Consider the following 14669-nt stretch of genomic DNA (forward strand, 5'->3'; position numbering starts at 1 on the left):
CCCGTCTCTGGCTCTCGTTCTCATTCTCACTCTCTTGCTCTGGTTCTTCCATACCACTGATTCTGGTGAGTCAGGATTGTTTCTGTTACTTAATCTTTGTGTTGGCATTTTTCATTCTGCATCCCGTTGAGTTTCTCTCTCTGTCATCATCTAATTTTGTCTGCCTCCTCACGTCAGGGGATGACAGGTTATATAGGGAGAGAACGCGCTTAAAGTGGTTACAACTCAATTAGATTTGACTAACCTACTCCTTTGCACTTCACTCTCTCCAGTATGATGAGCACTGCTATTTAGTCACTCCGTGACTTGTACCCTCTTAATTTGCAGCCCCTTGTCCTGGTCGCTTTGGTGATCTTTGCAGCGTACCTTGCTAGCATCATTCTGCACTCCAGCCTCTGATCTCAGCATCCTTGCTACTCAACTGCAGCTATTGCTTTCCATTGAGACTGTATGCCATTCCCCCTCCAGCTCTCGCCCCTTCCTCTTACTGTTAGTATCCTTCCCATTGTAACCTTTTTTCTAAGATGTACGCTGTTTCAGCTAGCCCAGTTTTTTGTCTCCATATAGATGCCCTCTTCTCTCGTTCAAATTTCAAAAAAAAAATTGATTTCCCTGGTCTGATCCATTAAATTAACTTTGAGGGTGAATTTTCATGGGATTCTTCCTCTCCCTCATCTACTGTAACATTGTTGGAAGAACCAACAAGAAAAATTTTATAAAATAAACCATTTTTATGCTTTCCAGGGTTTCTGCAACTGTGTACAATCTGGAGAAACTTTGTGGAAAATCACCCCCTTAGTTTTTAAGAACACTATACTATAACTGATTGGCAGTAGGAGCTGTTAAGTGCATGGCAGAGTGTACAGATGTGTGACCTAGGATCTATGATTAGTGGGGAAAGTTGGGCAGCAGTGGAAGAGGATGCATCAGTCTGCCATAAAGAATACCAAGGAGGGAAATAATGACCAATGTTTGTGGGTGAGCATCAGGAACATGAGGGGTAGATTTTCTGAGCATTTCAATGAAAATGAGCAAAGAAGGAGGAAAGTTTCACAGTGCTACCTAGCTTCTAGAGGGGTCAAATTTATTACGTCATAAGGTAAATATATAAACCTATGCAAACATAAGCAAAAAATAATTCTAGCTGGCACACAGAGGTATGATTAAAAACAGCATGACAACCAAATCACGACACAGGAATTGTGACAAACAGGAAGTGTATTAAATGCAAGGTTTTGAGTACCTTGACCTCCACCCTTTCACTTAGCTGTATTTAGAGATGCACAGTGTGCATATTTCCTGTCATATATTATTTCCAAGGTGATTGGCAAAAGAACTAATGGTGACATGAGGGAGAATGTTTTGATGCCGAGAGTGGTTAGGATCTGGAACATGTTGCCTGAGAGCGTGGTGGAGGCTGGTTCAGTCGGGGCTTTCAAAAGGGATTCGGATAAGTACCTGAGAAAAAACATTTGCAGGGCTCGAGGAAAGGATGTTTTCCCTATCGTGTTACACTTCTCAGTTATACAGCTACCTGAACAGGCAGACAAGCCTTAATGTAGTAGTTGAAACTTAAAGGCAGCACATCCGATAATGCAGCATATCATCAGCGTAGAATTGTCAGTCTAGATAATATACTGAAATTTTTGAAGTGGAGCTGGAACCCTAACCTGAATCAGAGGCAAGAGCGCTGGATCAGGTGGAAGAGAAGTTTGCACAAACAAATTAATCACCTGTCCACTGATCACTGCAGGACCCATTCATGTAGATTAGGTAGTGGTAATGTTCAAGAGTTGTGCTTATTGTAGATCTTGTGGATCAAGGGTAAATCATCTGAAAATGCTTGTATGTCTTTATTGCTGACTTTTTATTTCCCTTTCTTGTTCCCCTCTCTAGTGAAGGCCATGCTAGGTATGATTCCATCAGCACCTGTGTTAACCCTGGATATTCTTAAAATGTTTTTTGTGCTTTCTTTCAGGGGATGTACGAGTGAGGAGCCGGGCAGGTTTTCAACCTGAAAGGAGAGATTCTCATCCTTACGTTGATTTTCGTCTTTTGCACTGTAAGTATATTATTTGATGTGCCTTGTTACGAGATTGCTTAAAGAATAGCTCTCCATGTTTTGGAAGGAAATTTGTTTAGCCTAAATCTAGCTTGATCAAGAAACCTATCATCATATCTTTGTGCTTTTAAGTGTAAAGTGGAAGGAAACTTGGAATGCTAAAACACCAGTGCTAGAAAGTTGTATCAAGTTTGCTCATTTTACAGAGGACAGTTTATCTGAGTCCCCGTACTATGAAAGTTTAATTTCAGTAGCAAGACTGAATTTGTCAAAGCTATTCGTTATTTCAGGATCATCCTGGAATGTAAGGATAACCATGGCCTTTTTCTCGCTCTTTCCAATCGTTCCCTTAAACACTTCTGCTTGCCTACTTCACCCTCACCTCTAACAACCAGTGCAACTTCTTTGTCATTGAGAATGAGACTAAAAAAATACATTTGTTAAGTTGCCTTCGTAGCATTGCCTTTCCCTGAGGTCTGCCATTGCCTTGGACTCATGTCTTTCACTACTTTTTCTCTTGCCTCCATCATGCTCTGTCTGAGCACATCTTGTCCCTGAGCCCTACTTCATGCTTTTTTTAACTTACTTCCACTAAACTGATAACCACCAATCCTCCCCTCTTGGCTCCCATGCTAGCTGATTTTGTAAATGGTTCCCTCCCCTCAGGTACTGTCCCTCATCTTTTCTAAACCATTGTCATCTCCCTCTCCTCAAGTATTGTCCCACTCCTTTCAAAACAACCATCATCGCCTGCTTGCTCAAAAACTAACCCTCGACCCCACTGCAAACTACTGCCCCATCTCCAACCTCCCTTTCGTATCTAAAGTTCTTTAATCTGCCCTAAGTCCTTGTCATCTTTCCAAAATCTTCATGTTCGAATCTCTTTAATCTGATTTCTCCCCCTGCCACTGCAGCAAATTGACTTTGATCAGTCACATTGATATCTTTCAAAACAGTCACTGTTATATTACCTCTCCCCATCCACCTTGACCTCTGCAATTTTTAATGTGGTTGACCACATCATTTTCCTCCAATGTGTCTCTTCCATCTCCAGCTAAATGGGACTATCATCATTTGGTTCCTTTCTAAACAGTGCTAAAGCATTTCCAGCTTTGGTTTCTCTTCACACCTTGGAAGAGTGTTACCACTAGATTGCCCCAAGGATCTATCTTTGGTTCATTCCTCAGGAAAGACCTATTGATCTTGGAAGGGAAACAGTGCATATCCTTCAGCATGATGTCAGGATTATGAGTGCAGGATGTATAAACTTGGTTTGTATTCCCTAGACTTTAGAAGATTGAGCAGTGATCTAATTGAGGTGTTTAAAATGATGAATGGATTTGAGAATCAATGCAGAAAATCTATCTCCTCTGCTGGAGGAATCCAGAACAAAAAAGCGTAAGCTTAAAATTAGAGCTAGGTCATGCTAGGAGTGAAATCAGGAAAAACTCTGTCAAACAAAACTTCATGCAAATCTGGAATCTTCTCCCCCAAAAAGGTAAATTCTCTATCACTTGAATTTTTCAAGATTAGGCTTTGTTGGGTTAGGCAATCCAATGAGAAATGGAGCAAAGGCAGGTAAACAGAGTTGAGATACACATGTCATGATCCAATAGAATGACAGAACAGGATCAAAGAGCTGAGTGGGCTACTGCTGTGCCATCCACCTTTTGGCCCTTGGTAATATTATCAGAAGTATTTAGGTTAGGTTCTACATGTATTTTGATGAGCTCCTTCTCTACCTGTCACCACCTACCTCTCTTGCCCACTGTTCTATTGTAACGCTTGTCTAAAAAATCCAGACCTAGGTGAATTGCAGTTTCAGCAATGTAAACAAGGACGACTGCAGCCATCATCCGCAGGCCCACCATAAATTCCGTACCCTCCATGTCAATTCCATTCTCCACCCGAGCTATTGTCTTGTGTTGAACCAGACCTTTAAAAGCCTGAGCATCCTATCTAGTTGAGCTGAGTTTCCAACCGCTTAGGATCTGTGTCACAAAGACCACCTACCAATTAATCCCAGTACTTCTATATCAGTCCTATGCATTGGCCATCCACCGCTGGTACCCTCATCCAGGCTTTTTTCACCTCCAGGCTGAACCATTCTAAAGCTCTCTTGTTTCACCTTCAATCTTCCACCCTCCATAAACTTCAGTTGATGAAAAACTCTATCCTATTTGCACGAAATCCTATTTATTCATCAGCTCTGCTCGCCGGTATACATTAGCACGGATTCTGCCAATGCCCTAAATTTTAATTCTTTCGTGGCTTTGCCTTTCCCTATCTCTAACCCTCTCCAGAATGCGAACTTTATGTTTCTCCAAGTCTGGTCACTCTGCATCCTCGACTCCCTTTGTCCCACTGTCAGCTGTTCCTTCAGGATCTCGGCCCCGTGCTCTGGAATTCCCTCCTCAAACCTCCACCACTGCATTGCTCTCTCTGTAAAAGCTCCTTTAAAATATATCTCTTTAACCAAACATTTGGTCATTCCCACCTCTTGCTTTTGTTTTTGAATATGTTTTTGTGAAGTGCCTTGATGCCTTTCTATGTTATTATTGAAACAGGGCTAATTTTTGGAAACCTGTTAACTTTCACCCAGAAGTAATTTGTGACATATTCAGTTAACATATCTGCTATTCTCTGTCCCTTTTGCAATACATCCTACCTACATAGACTAATAAAGAAGAATATACAAGTGTGGAAAAGATTATTGCAAGTACATATAGTTGACCTCAGAGTTAGAAGTCTATTTCAAAGCAGAAATGCTTTGAATGGCTGCTATTTTTCTTTCAATTAAACTCAAATAACCACAGCTTAAAGTAAAGTTTCCAACATAATTAAAAACAAAAAAAAATCAAACTACATATAAAGTTATCGCTGTCTTTCAATACCTTCATTAACATTTTTACTCAAAGGCCTTGGCCATTTTTAAAAGCCTCAGGTTATTTTTCCAGAAGTAACACTCTTGTTTGAAAGGCATTATCAACCACATCTGATATCAAGCAAGAAAATTCCTTAAAATAGTGAATGCACTACTTACCAGTGCTGTAAGGAAAATAGTACTACTTAAATGCAGTGCCTGTGTCTTGTTGAAACCACATTGTATATGCTACTTTTCACAACTGCACTGCAATGACGCAGTTCTTTGTTAAATTTCAAAAGTAATTTGTCTTTAAACTGAAGGGTGCTTTGATCTCTTTTTTTCACATGTTTTAATGCTATTTCTGGGTTTTTTTCAAGTTGTCATTACACTTAGCGATGTGTGAATAGTTTAACCAGTGAAGTTGATTACACAAGGATTTGCAATGCATCTATGATGCCACTTAGCAGCCATTTGAGCAGTATTCTTACATCATTCACAGTATCGTCTTTTATAGCAGCACGTCCATGAAATTTCAAGCAGCTTTATAGCATATGACTGAAAGATCATATTACGGTAAGAGGCAGTTACACACATGTGAGCACAGAGATAATGTATTGTGTAGTTTTCTGGCCTTCAGTAAAACTGGTGTAGAACAAAAATCGGTATGAATTTTGCCATCTCCACTTTCTGAAGTTGTAGCTGATCTCCTGTGCAGTCCAGAATCTCATGGGTACGTTATAGTTACTTAGGGAAAAAAAAAAGGTAATTTGTGGATAGAAATCAACCTTCATGTAATTTGGTGGAGATAGGTGCTTCACAACATCTAATTAAGCTATAGTTTCTAATGAGTTGATTGCTTGGAATATCTGAGAAGTTTCCTCTTGAGAATGTTAATTAGATCAGAAGCAATAATTATCTGTTTTATATACCGTTTTTAGGCAAGTAAAATAAAACGTTGCACAGGCATTTTAAATTTATTAGTATAAGATATAATTCCCTTAATATTGGAATGTGCAATTGTGGTCTAAAGCACCATTATAGTAATTAATTGTTTTCACTGTTCTTCATGTACTGTACTACAATTAAATGGATAATGTCAGGAGAATATCCAGGCACACCTGCTCTTTAGCATATTTACTAGTCCTTGTGTGACATGTACAATGTCTACAGTGTTTTTCAATACCTACCTCAACACTTCCATGCTTTTTTTGGGAATGTGAAAGAGATTTTGCTATCAGTAATGTCTTCTGTTTTAGCCTATAATTTAGATGCAAAAATATTGAATTTATTGAATGTTGAATTTCTCATTTACTGTGTAACAGAATTATTTGATAATAGCTATAAGAGGCCTTATCAAAAATAGTTAATGGTGACAGGTTACTTTTGCTCTTCAGGATCATCCTAGAGTAGTGAGTGCTTTTCCAAAGAGCCCTTCCAAATTTGGATTGAGGGTGTTGCAGTATGAACTGGTAGCAGATGAGGGCAGCAATGATTGAACAAGGAAGGTATTAGATTATCAAGTGTTGAGCTGTAGGAAATGATTGATCATTTGGGGCAAGAAGCCGAGGGTCGAGAGAAATTTTCTGTAGGCGTGTTGTCCCTAGTTGTGGATTGAGCCAGGGCATCTACCAAATCTACCATAATTGTAACCTATTTTTCTGTGTTAGAGCTAATTGCATATGTAGGTGAACTCCCAGTGGTGTCTCTGCTCTTCAAAGGGAATGTGCTACTGCAGGGAGGGAATATTTGCAGTACTGAACAGGATCTTGCTGCAGTAACTTAAATGGACAATGCTTATTTTAAGGGATTGTGGAAGCCCATAAGTATTCTTGCAGCAAGTATTGATGAAACCAGAGCTGTTCTGGGCAATATTTCATCGTTGTCTGTTTTCCCTTGATTCGAGGTTGACATCTGCTCAGGGTCACTAGTTTCAGCCACCAGTTTTCATGGGACTGAACAGGCCAATTCCGAACCTGCAGACCTTTGGCCACCTGGGATATGATGTCCCACAAGGAGTGCAGGAGTTTCTTCCTTTCCAGCCCTCCTTGGCTGCCACTTTGCCTCGTCAAAGACGTTATGCTTCAAAGTGTGATGCAACTTGATGGACAAGTTGTCACCATTTTGAATGATTGGTAGCTCCTCCCAGTCATTAATGGCAATGCTGCCACGCTTCGAGGAGAGCTTCAGAGTGTCTTTGAAGGGTTTTCCTAGTCCTCCCTCGACTGTTGGCCAATTGAGACCTGAGAAAACAGGACCGGGCGGGGGGGACGATTTTTGGCCATCCAGACATGGTGTTCAATCCATTGAAGTTGATTTTGCAGGATTTTTCCCTGAAGGCTTGTGGAACTAGCTTCAAGAAGGACAGTAGCGTTTGTTTGACGGCCCTCCCATTGAATCTGGAGGATTTGGCAAAGGCTTTGCTGATGGAATTTCTCTAGCATTCTTATATGTCACTGATGCACAATCCAGTACTTCCTGCAGTACAGGAGTACAGTATACCAACCACTCTGAACATTAGAGCAATTGTTGACTTGTGGAGGTCTTTGTTGTCGAATACTCGCTACCGTAGTTTGTCGAAGGCTGAGCTGGCGCAGCTGATCCAGTGTTGGATCTCCATGTCAGTGGTGACCTTTTGAGATAAGTGGCTGCCAAGGTATGGGAAGTGCTAAACATATTCCAAAGTCTCTCCTTCTTCATATATAGGAGGTGGAATATTTGGCTGACCAGGTGTAAGTTGATATGAGTTTTGTTTCAGTAATGTTCCTGTCTCTAATGTTCAGAGTGGTTGGTATACTGCACTCCTGTACTACAGGAAGTCCTGGATTGCACCAGTGACATATAAGAGTGCTAGAGATATTTCATCAACAAAGCCTCCGCCACATCCTCCAGGTTCAATGGAGGACTGTCAAACAAACACTACGGTCCTTCTTGAAGCTAGTGCCACAAACATTCAGGGGAAAATCCTGCAAAATCAACTTCGATGGATTGGACACCAGCTCTGGATGGCCAAAAATTATCTCCCCCGCCAGGTCCTGTTTTCTCAGGTCTCAATTGGCCAACAGTTGAAGGACAAGGAAAACGCTTCAAAGACACTCCGAAGCTCTCCTCGAAGCGTGGCAGCATTGCCATTAATGACTGGGAGGAGCGTGCTACCAATCATTCAAAATGGTGACAATTTGTCCATCAGATTGCATCACGCTTTGAAGCATTACGTCTTTGACGAGGCAAAGTGGCTGCTAAGGAGGGACGGAAAGGAAGTAACTCCTGCGCTGCTTGTGGGACATCAGGTCCCAGGTGCCGAGTTTCTTGTATGCAGAATTGAAGAGATCGGGAGTGGCTTGCAAATCTGGTGCCGAGAGGGCAATGACACTGCAGTGGCTGAAGGCATTGGATATTGCAAAGGCTGTAGACACTGACAACATTCCAGCAATAGTATTGAAGACTAGCGTTCCAGAACTAGCCGTGCCCATAGTCCAGCTGTTCCAGTAAGGCTACAACACTGGCATCGAGCCAAACATCTCAGTTCCAGGATATCACTGCAGGAGTTCCTAAGGGTAATGTCCAAGGCCCAACCATTTTTAGCTGCTTCATCAATGATCTTCCTCCCATCATAAGGTCAGATGGGGATGTTCGCTGATGATTGCGCAATGTTCACCATTTGCGACTGGTCAGATACTCGAGCATCCTGTGTCCATATGCAGCACAACCTGGACAATATTTAGGTTTTGGGCTGATAAGTGACAAGGAAAATTCACGCCACACAAATGCCAAGCAATGATCATTTCCAACAAGAGACAATGTAACCACCTCTCCACGACATTCAATAGCATTACCATCACTGAATCCCCCACTATCAACATCCTGGGGGCTACCGTTGATCAGAAACTGAACTGGACAATATAAATACTGTGGCTACAAGAGCAGGTCAGAGATTGGGAATCCTGTGGCGTGTAACTTATTTCTTGACTCCCCAAAGCCTGTCCTCCACCAACAAGGCACAAGTCAGGAGTGTGATGGAATACCCTCCACTTACCTAGATGAGTGCAACTCCAATAACACAAAAGAATGTTGACACCATCCAGGACAAAGCTGCCTGCTTGATTGACACCCCCTTCATCACTGACACATAGTGGCAGCAGTGTGTACCATCTACAAGATGCAGTGCAGCAAACCACCAAGGCTTCTTTCACTGCATCTTCCAACCTGTGAACTCTACCACCTAGAAGGACAGAGGGCCCAGATGCATGGGAACACCATCACCTGCAAATTTTCCTCTAAGCCACACACCATCCTGACTTGGAAATATATCACCATTCCTTCACTGTCACTGAGTCAAAATCCTGTAACTCCCCTCCCTAACAGCACTGTGGGTGTACCTACACCACATGGACTGCAGCAGTTCAAGAAGACGCTCACCACCACCTTCTCAACGACAATTTGGAAGAGCAGCAAATGCTGATCTAGCCAGCAACACCCATATCCTGCCAAAGAATTTTTAAAAATTTGTGTGGAGGAGCCCGAGATTGTTATCTAGTCGATTGAAATTCAAAATAAATTTTGAATCCCTACAGGAAATGTCAAGGCATTAGCCCTAAGGTAATCAATCCCTCTGCAATTATTTTCCTTACATATTTATATTGTGGGGTCCTCCGGGAGGCCCAGAAGAAAACATTTGCTTGCTTTCACCTGATGTGAGTTCCACTGGGCCTCTCAGGTGAGCTGAGCCTGGCTGCTAGGATATTCCAGGGAAGCTTCCAAAAATTTGCAAAATGTAAAGGACTTGGCTTTGGAAGCGTGCAATCCTGTTCAAAATATATGGTGTAGAAACCTGGTGGATCTGGGTTCTCCAAATTGTAGCCCACTCTGCCCCTGACCGAATTGCATCACCTTTCTGCCCTTCTCAGGTCCTAGATTTTCCAAGATTTTATCATGCATGTTTTTTTTAAATTTCACTTGTTGCAACATGATGACAAATTTATTTGACTAATTCCGAAAAGTGAGTTAGTTGTGGCCTGGTCTTTCAAGTGATGAAAAACATTTTACTACTGCCCCTCTTGTCATTTTCAAACTTTCTCATCTCTCCTATGGTCCATGGCTAATGAGAATGGGCTCCTGCCTTTTGAATTGTTAATTTGTATACATTTATTTGCACTTCTTCACACTTTTAGTGTTGATTTCATTAGACCAGTTCCAATTGCCAATAGTGAAAATTATTCCACTTAATTTTTTAAAAATTATACAATACAGAATTCCAAAGCCTAACAAAAAAGGCCTAAAAAACATGAAAACAGCACTTGTTGGCTCCCAACAATTGTGCAACATGGTGGCTCATGATTGGTTCGCCCGATTCAGTTGTTTTACTGTTTTGAAAAATTGGCAGCATCCATAGTAGTTGTCAAAACCATGGAAATGATTTTGTTTGGGTTTTGGATTGCATTTGATGCTACTGGCCAAAAATATCCATCTAAAGAAGAAATTTAAGCTTTAATTTAGGTTAGTGGAGATCAGAAACTTGGTTAACCTTCAATAATTGGCATCAGTGGTACATTGCAGATAGGACTTTCACTTAGTTAACTAAAGTTGAGGAAAATTATTCTGCATCACAAATGATTTCATCTTGTTGGATTTATTTACATTTGAAAGTTGAAAAAATGTAATCTGTAGGAACAGTTTTTGACAGTGGGAATCATAAATTGAGCGCAAATTATGCGAACACATTGGTCATGTTACTGGACTAGTAATCCAAAGGCTTGAACTAATGCTCTGGAGTCATGAGTTCAAATCCCACCATGATGGATAGGAAATTTTAAATTCTGTCAGTTAAATAAATTTGGAATGAAAAGCTAGCATCAGCAATGGGTGACCACGAAACTACTGGGTTGTTATAAAAAGGCATCTGGTTCAGTAACATTCACGAATGTAAGGCTGCCCTTTCCTTAACCTGGGCAGACCTATACATGACCCCAGACTAAAAACGTGGTTTGACTCTGAATTGCCTTCTGAAGTGACCTAGCAAGGAGCTCAGTTGTCATCTGATGTGAATGAATTTTTTAAAAAAGTATATCATTTGAGGCTAGAATAAAAATCATATATATGGTTTAATAGATAAGAAGGGAAAGATCTTTTACAGAATGAAGAAATTATTTAGTTCTTCTGTCCCTGAAAATGGGATGACATTAAAATTTTCTTCAATTATTAATCTCCTTATTCAAATATGGAGATTGGAGTTGGCGCAAAGTATGTGTAAAAAAAAAGCAAAGTACCCTGGATCCTGGAAATCTTGAAATAAAAACACACAATTCTTGTATCACTCAACATATCTGGCTGCACCTGTTGAGTACATTATGTTTCAGGTTGATTATCTTTCAATCATCTTTTTGATGACTACTTAATACATGTAGTTGTACTCCCTTATTTTCTTGCAGTTTGAATAACTAGGTACTCATGTTATAATAAGCTAGAACACACAACATTGTGTTTTAAATAGTGCCTTTAAAAGGTAGAAAAACTTCCCAAGGCACTTCATGGATGCATAAGGAAAGCCAAACACTGAACTAACAGAAAAACAATTGGAAAATAGGGTGACTACAAGTTTAGAGGTGGATTTCAAAAGGATCTTGAAAGGTGGCGAGATATAGGAATTTACTGAATGAATTTCATAGCATAGGATCTAACTGGCTGAAAGCACATGTGGGTGAAGGGAGAAAGGGGTTGATAGGAAATATTGAGTTTAGAGAGAGTTTATAGAGCTGGAGGAAGCTGTTTAGATAGGGTGAATTGAGATCATGCAGAGATTTAAACACACAGATAAGAATTTTAAACTTGAGACATGGGAGACTGGGAGACGTAGCCTGAGTGACGATGGAGGAAAATGGGCGAGTAGGACTTGTTGTGGAGTTTTGTATGAGCTTGTGGCGAGTAGAGGATAGGATGTCAACATTAGAATAATTGAGTATGGAGGTGATGGTGGCATGAATGAAGGTTTCAGGTGCAGATGGACTGAAGTAGGGATGGAGGTGGATGTTGTTTGAAGTAGGTTGTCCTTGCGATGATCAGGGAGTGGGGCTGGAAACCCAAGCTCAAAGTCTAGCAGGAAATTGATGTTATAGTCTGAGACAGTGGTCAGGAGGAGGCTATTGATGGTGAGATTATGAAATGTAACATGATGACTTCAACCTTCCAACACTCAAATGGTGAAAATTATAACGCATCACAGATTGTGCATCAGACAAGTAGTCTTTGATAGTCCAGAAGTAATGTCGAATGAGTTAGGGTGTCATTAGTTGGCATCAGTGGTACATAGCAGATAGTTAACTAAGTGGAAGTGCTAAAGTCACATGTCTATTATTAATATCAGGAATGGTAACATAGTGGTAATGTTACTGCCCGAGTAATTCAGATGCCCTAATACTCCGGAGACATGAAATCATATCCCACCATGGCATCTGGGGACTTGTCTCAAATTTGGGAGAGCTGTCCCACAGACTAGTCAAGCAACAGCTTAACACTGTCATTCATACCCACCAAATCATATATTGCAGCCATCACCATCCTAGGGTATGCCAGGTCAAACCTGGACAAGGAACACCCCCTGCTGATTGCTACCGACTGCCCACCCTCAGCTGATGAATCAGTGTTCGTGCATGTTGAACACCACTTAGAAAAAGCACTGAGGGTAGTAAGGGCACAGAATGTACTCTGGCTAGAGAGTGCAGTGTCCATCACCAAGAGTGACTTGGTAGCAGTGCTACTGACCTAGCTGGCTGAGTCCTGAAGGACATATTTGCCAGACTGGACCTGCGGCAGGTGGTGAGAGAACCAACATGAGGGAAAAATCTACTTGACCTCATCCTCACCAATCTACCTGCTGCAGATGCATGTCCATGACATAGTCCTTGTGAAGATTGAGTCTCCCTTCACACTGAGGATACACTCCATCGTGTTGTGTGGCATGACCACTATGCTAAAAGGGATAGTTTCAGAACAGATCTAGCAGCTCAAAACTGAGTATCCATTAAGCACTGTGGGCCAGCAGTAGCAGAATTGTATATAATTACAATCTGTAGCCTCATGGCCTGACATATCCCTCACACTACCACTGCCATCGAGTCATGGGACCAACCTTGGCTCAATAAGGAGTGTAGAAGAGCATGCCAGAAGCAGCATCAGACAGGCCTAAAAATGAAATGTCAACCTGATGAAGTTACAACACAAAACTTAACATGCATGCTAGAAAGAAGCAGCAGCATGCAATAGACAGAATGAAGTAATTCCACAAGCAAAAAATCAGATCAAAGCTCTGGAGTCCTGCCACATCCAATTGTGAATAGTGGTGGACAATTAAACAATTAACTAGAGGAAGAGGCTCCACAAACATTTCTATCCTCAATGATGGGGATACCTAAGCATGTAAGTGCAAAAGACAAAGCTGAAGCATTTGTAACCATCTTCAACCAAAAGTGCGAGAGGATGATCCTTTTCAGACCCTTCCTTAGGTCCCCACAGTCATAGAAACTAGCCTTCAATAGAGCAAAGGCTATGGGCCCTAACAACATCCTGGCTGTAGTACTGAAGATGTATGCTTCAGAACTAGCTATGCCTCGAGCCACGCTTTTCCAGTACAGCTACTATAAATGACATCTACCCAACAATGTGAAAAATTGCCCAGTTATGTCTTATCCATAAAAGCATGACATCCAATTCGGCCAGTTGCCACCCCATCACTCTCGATCATCAGCAAAGTGATGAAGGACATGAACATTGCTGAGTAAGTATCACTTGATAGCAATAACCTGCTCACTGATGTTCAGTTTGTATTCCGCCAAGGCCACTCAGTTGCTGAACTCATTACAGCCATGGTATAAACGTGGACAAAAGAGCGAATTCGAGATGGGCTATAAGTGGCTTTCCTTGACGTCAGGGCAGCATTTGATCAAGTATGGCATCAAGTGGCCTCAGCAAAATTGAAGTCAATGGGAATCGGGGATAACTTTCCAATGGTTGGAGTTATACCTCGCACAAAGGAAGATGATTGCAGCTGTTGGAGGGGAATCATCTCTGCCTGGGGACATAGCTGAGGAGTTCCTCAGGGTGGTGTCCTAGGCTCAACCATTTTCAGCTGCTTCATCAATGACTTTCCCTCTAATATAAGTTCCGAAGTGGGGATATTTGCTGCTGATAGCACAGTGTTCAATACCATTCGCAACTCCTCATACTGAAGCAATCTGCACCTGCATGCAACTGGGCAAATTCAGGCTTGGACTGATATGGCAAGTAACATTTATGCCACACAATTCCAACCCATGACCGTCTCCAAGAAGAGAGAATGTAATCATCACCCCATGACATAGTGTTAACATCACTAAATCCCCCCCACCACTATCAACATTCTGTAGGTTACAATTGACCAGACTGGATCAGCCATATAAATACATTTGCTACAAGAGCAGGTCAGAGGCTAGGAATTCTGCGATGAGTAACTCACTGCCTGACCCCCCCCCCACCGCCACCAAAAGTCTTTCCACCATCTATCTACAAGGTACAAGCGACGAGTGTGATGAAATACTCTCCACTTGCCTGTATGAGTGCAGCTCCAACAACACTCAAAGCTTCAGGGCAAAGCAGCCTGCTTGCCTGAAACCCCAAACACCACCTTAAACATTCACTCCCTTTACCACGGGGTGCACAATGGCAGCCGTGTGTATCATCTACAAGATGCACTGCAGCAATTCACCAAGGCTC

At 41.6% G+C, this 14669-nt stretch overlaps 1 protein-coding gene across 5 annotated transcripts in view; it reads left to right on the plus strand.

The window, feature by feature from the left end:
- pde7a (phosphodiesterase 7A) overlaps positions 1 to 14669 on the plus strand; it is a 137246-nt gene that overhangs the window by 55876 nt on the left and 66701 nt on the right. For all 5 annotated transcript variants that reach the window (XM_078540409.1, XM_078540410.1, XM_078540411.1 and 2 more), the window contains one exon: positions 1979 to 2062. In XM_078540409.1, the coding sequence (XP_078396535.1) occupies positions 1979 to 2062 (84 nt within the window). The remainder of the gene's footprint in view (positions 1 to 1978; positions 2063 to 14669) is intronic.

Source organism: Cetorhinus maximus, chromosome 4 (genome assembly GCF_964194155.1).
Source record: "Cetorhinus maximus chromosome 4, sCetMax3.hap1.1, whole genome shotgun sequence".
NCBI classification, from domain to species: Eukaryota; Metazoa; Chordata; class Chondrichthyes; order Lamniformes; family Cetorhinidae; genus Cetorhinus; species Cetorhinus maximus.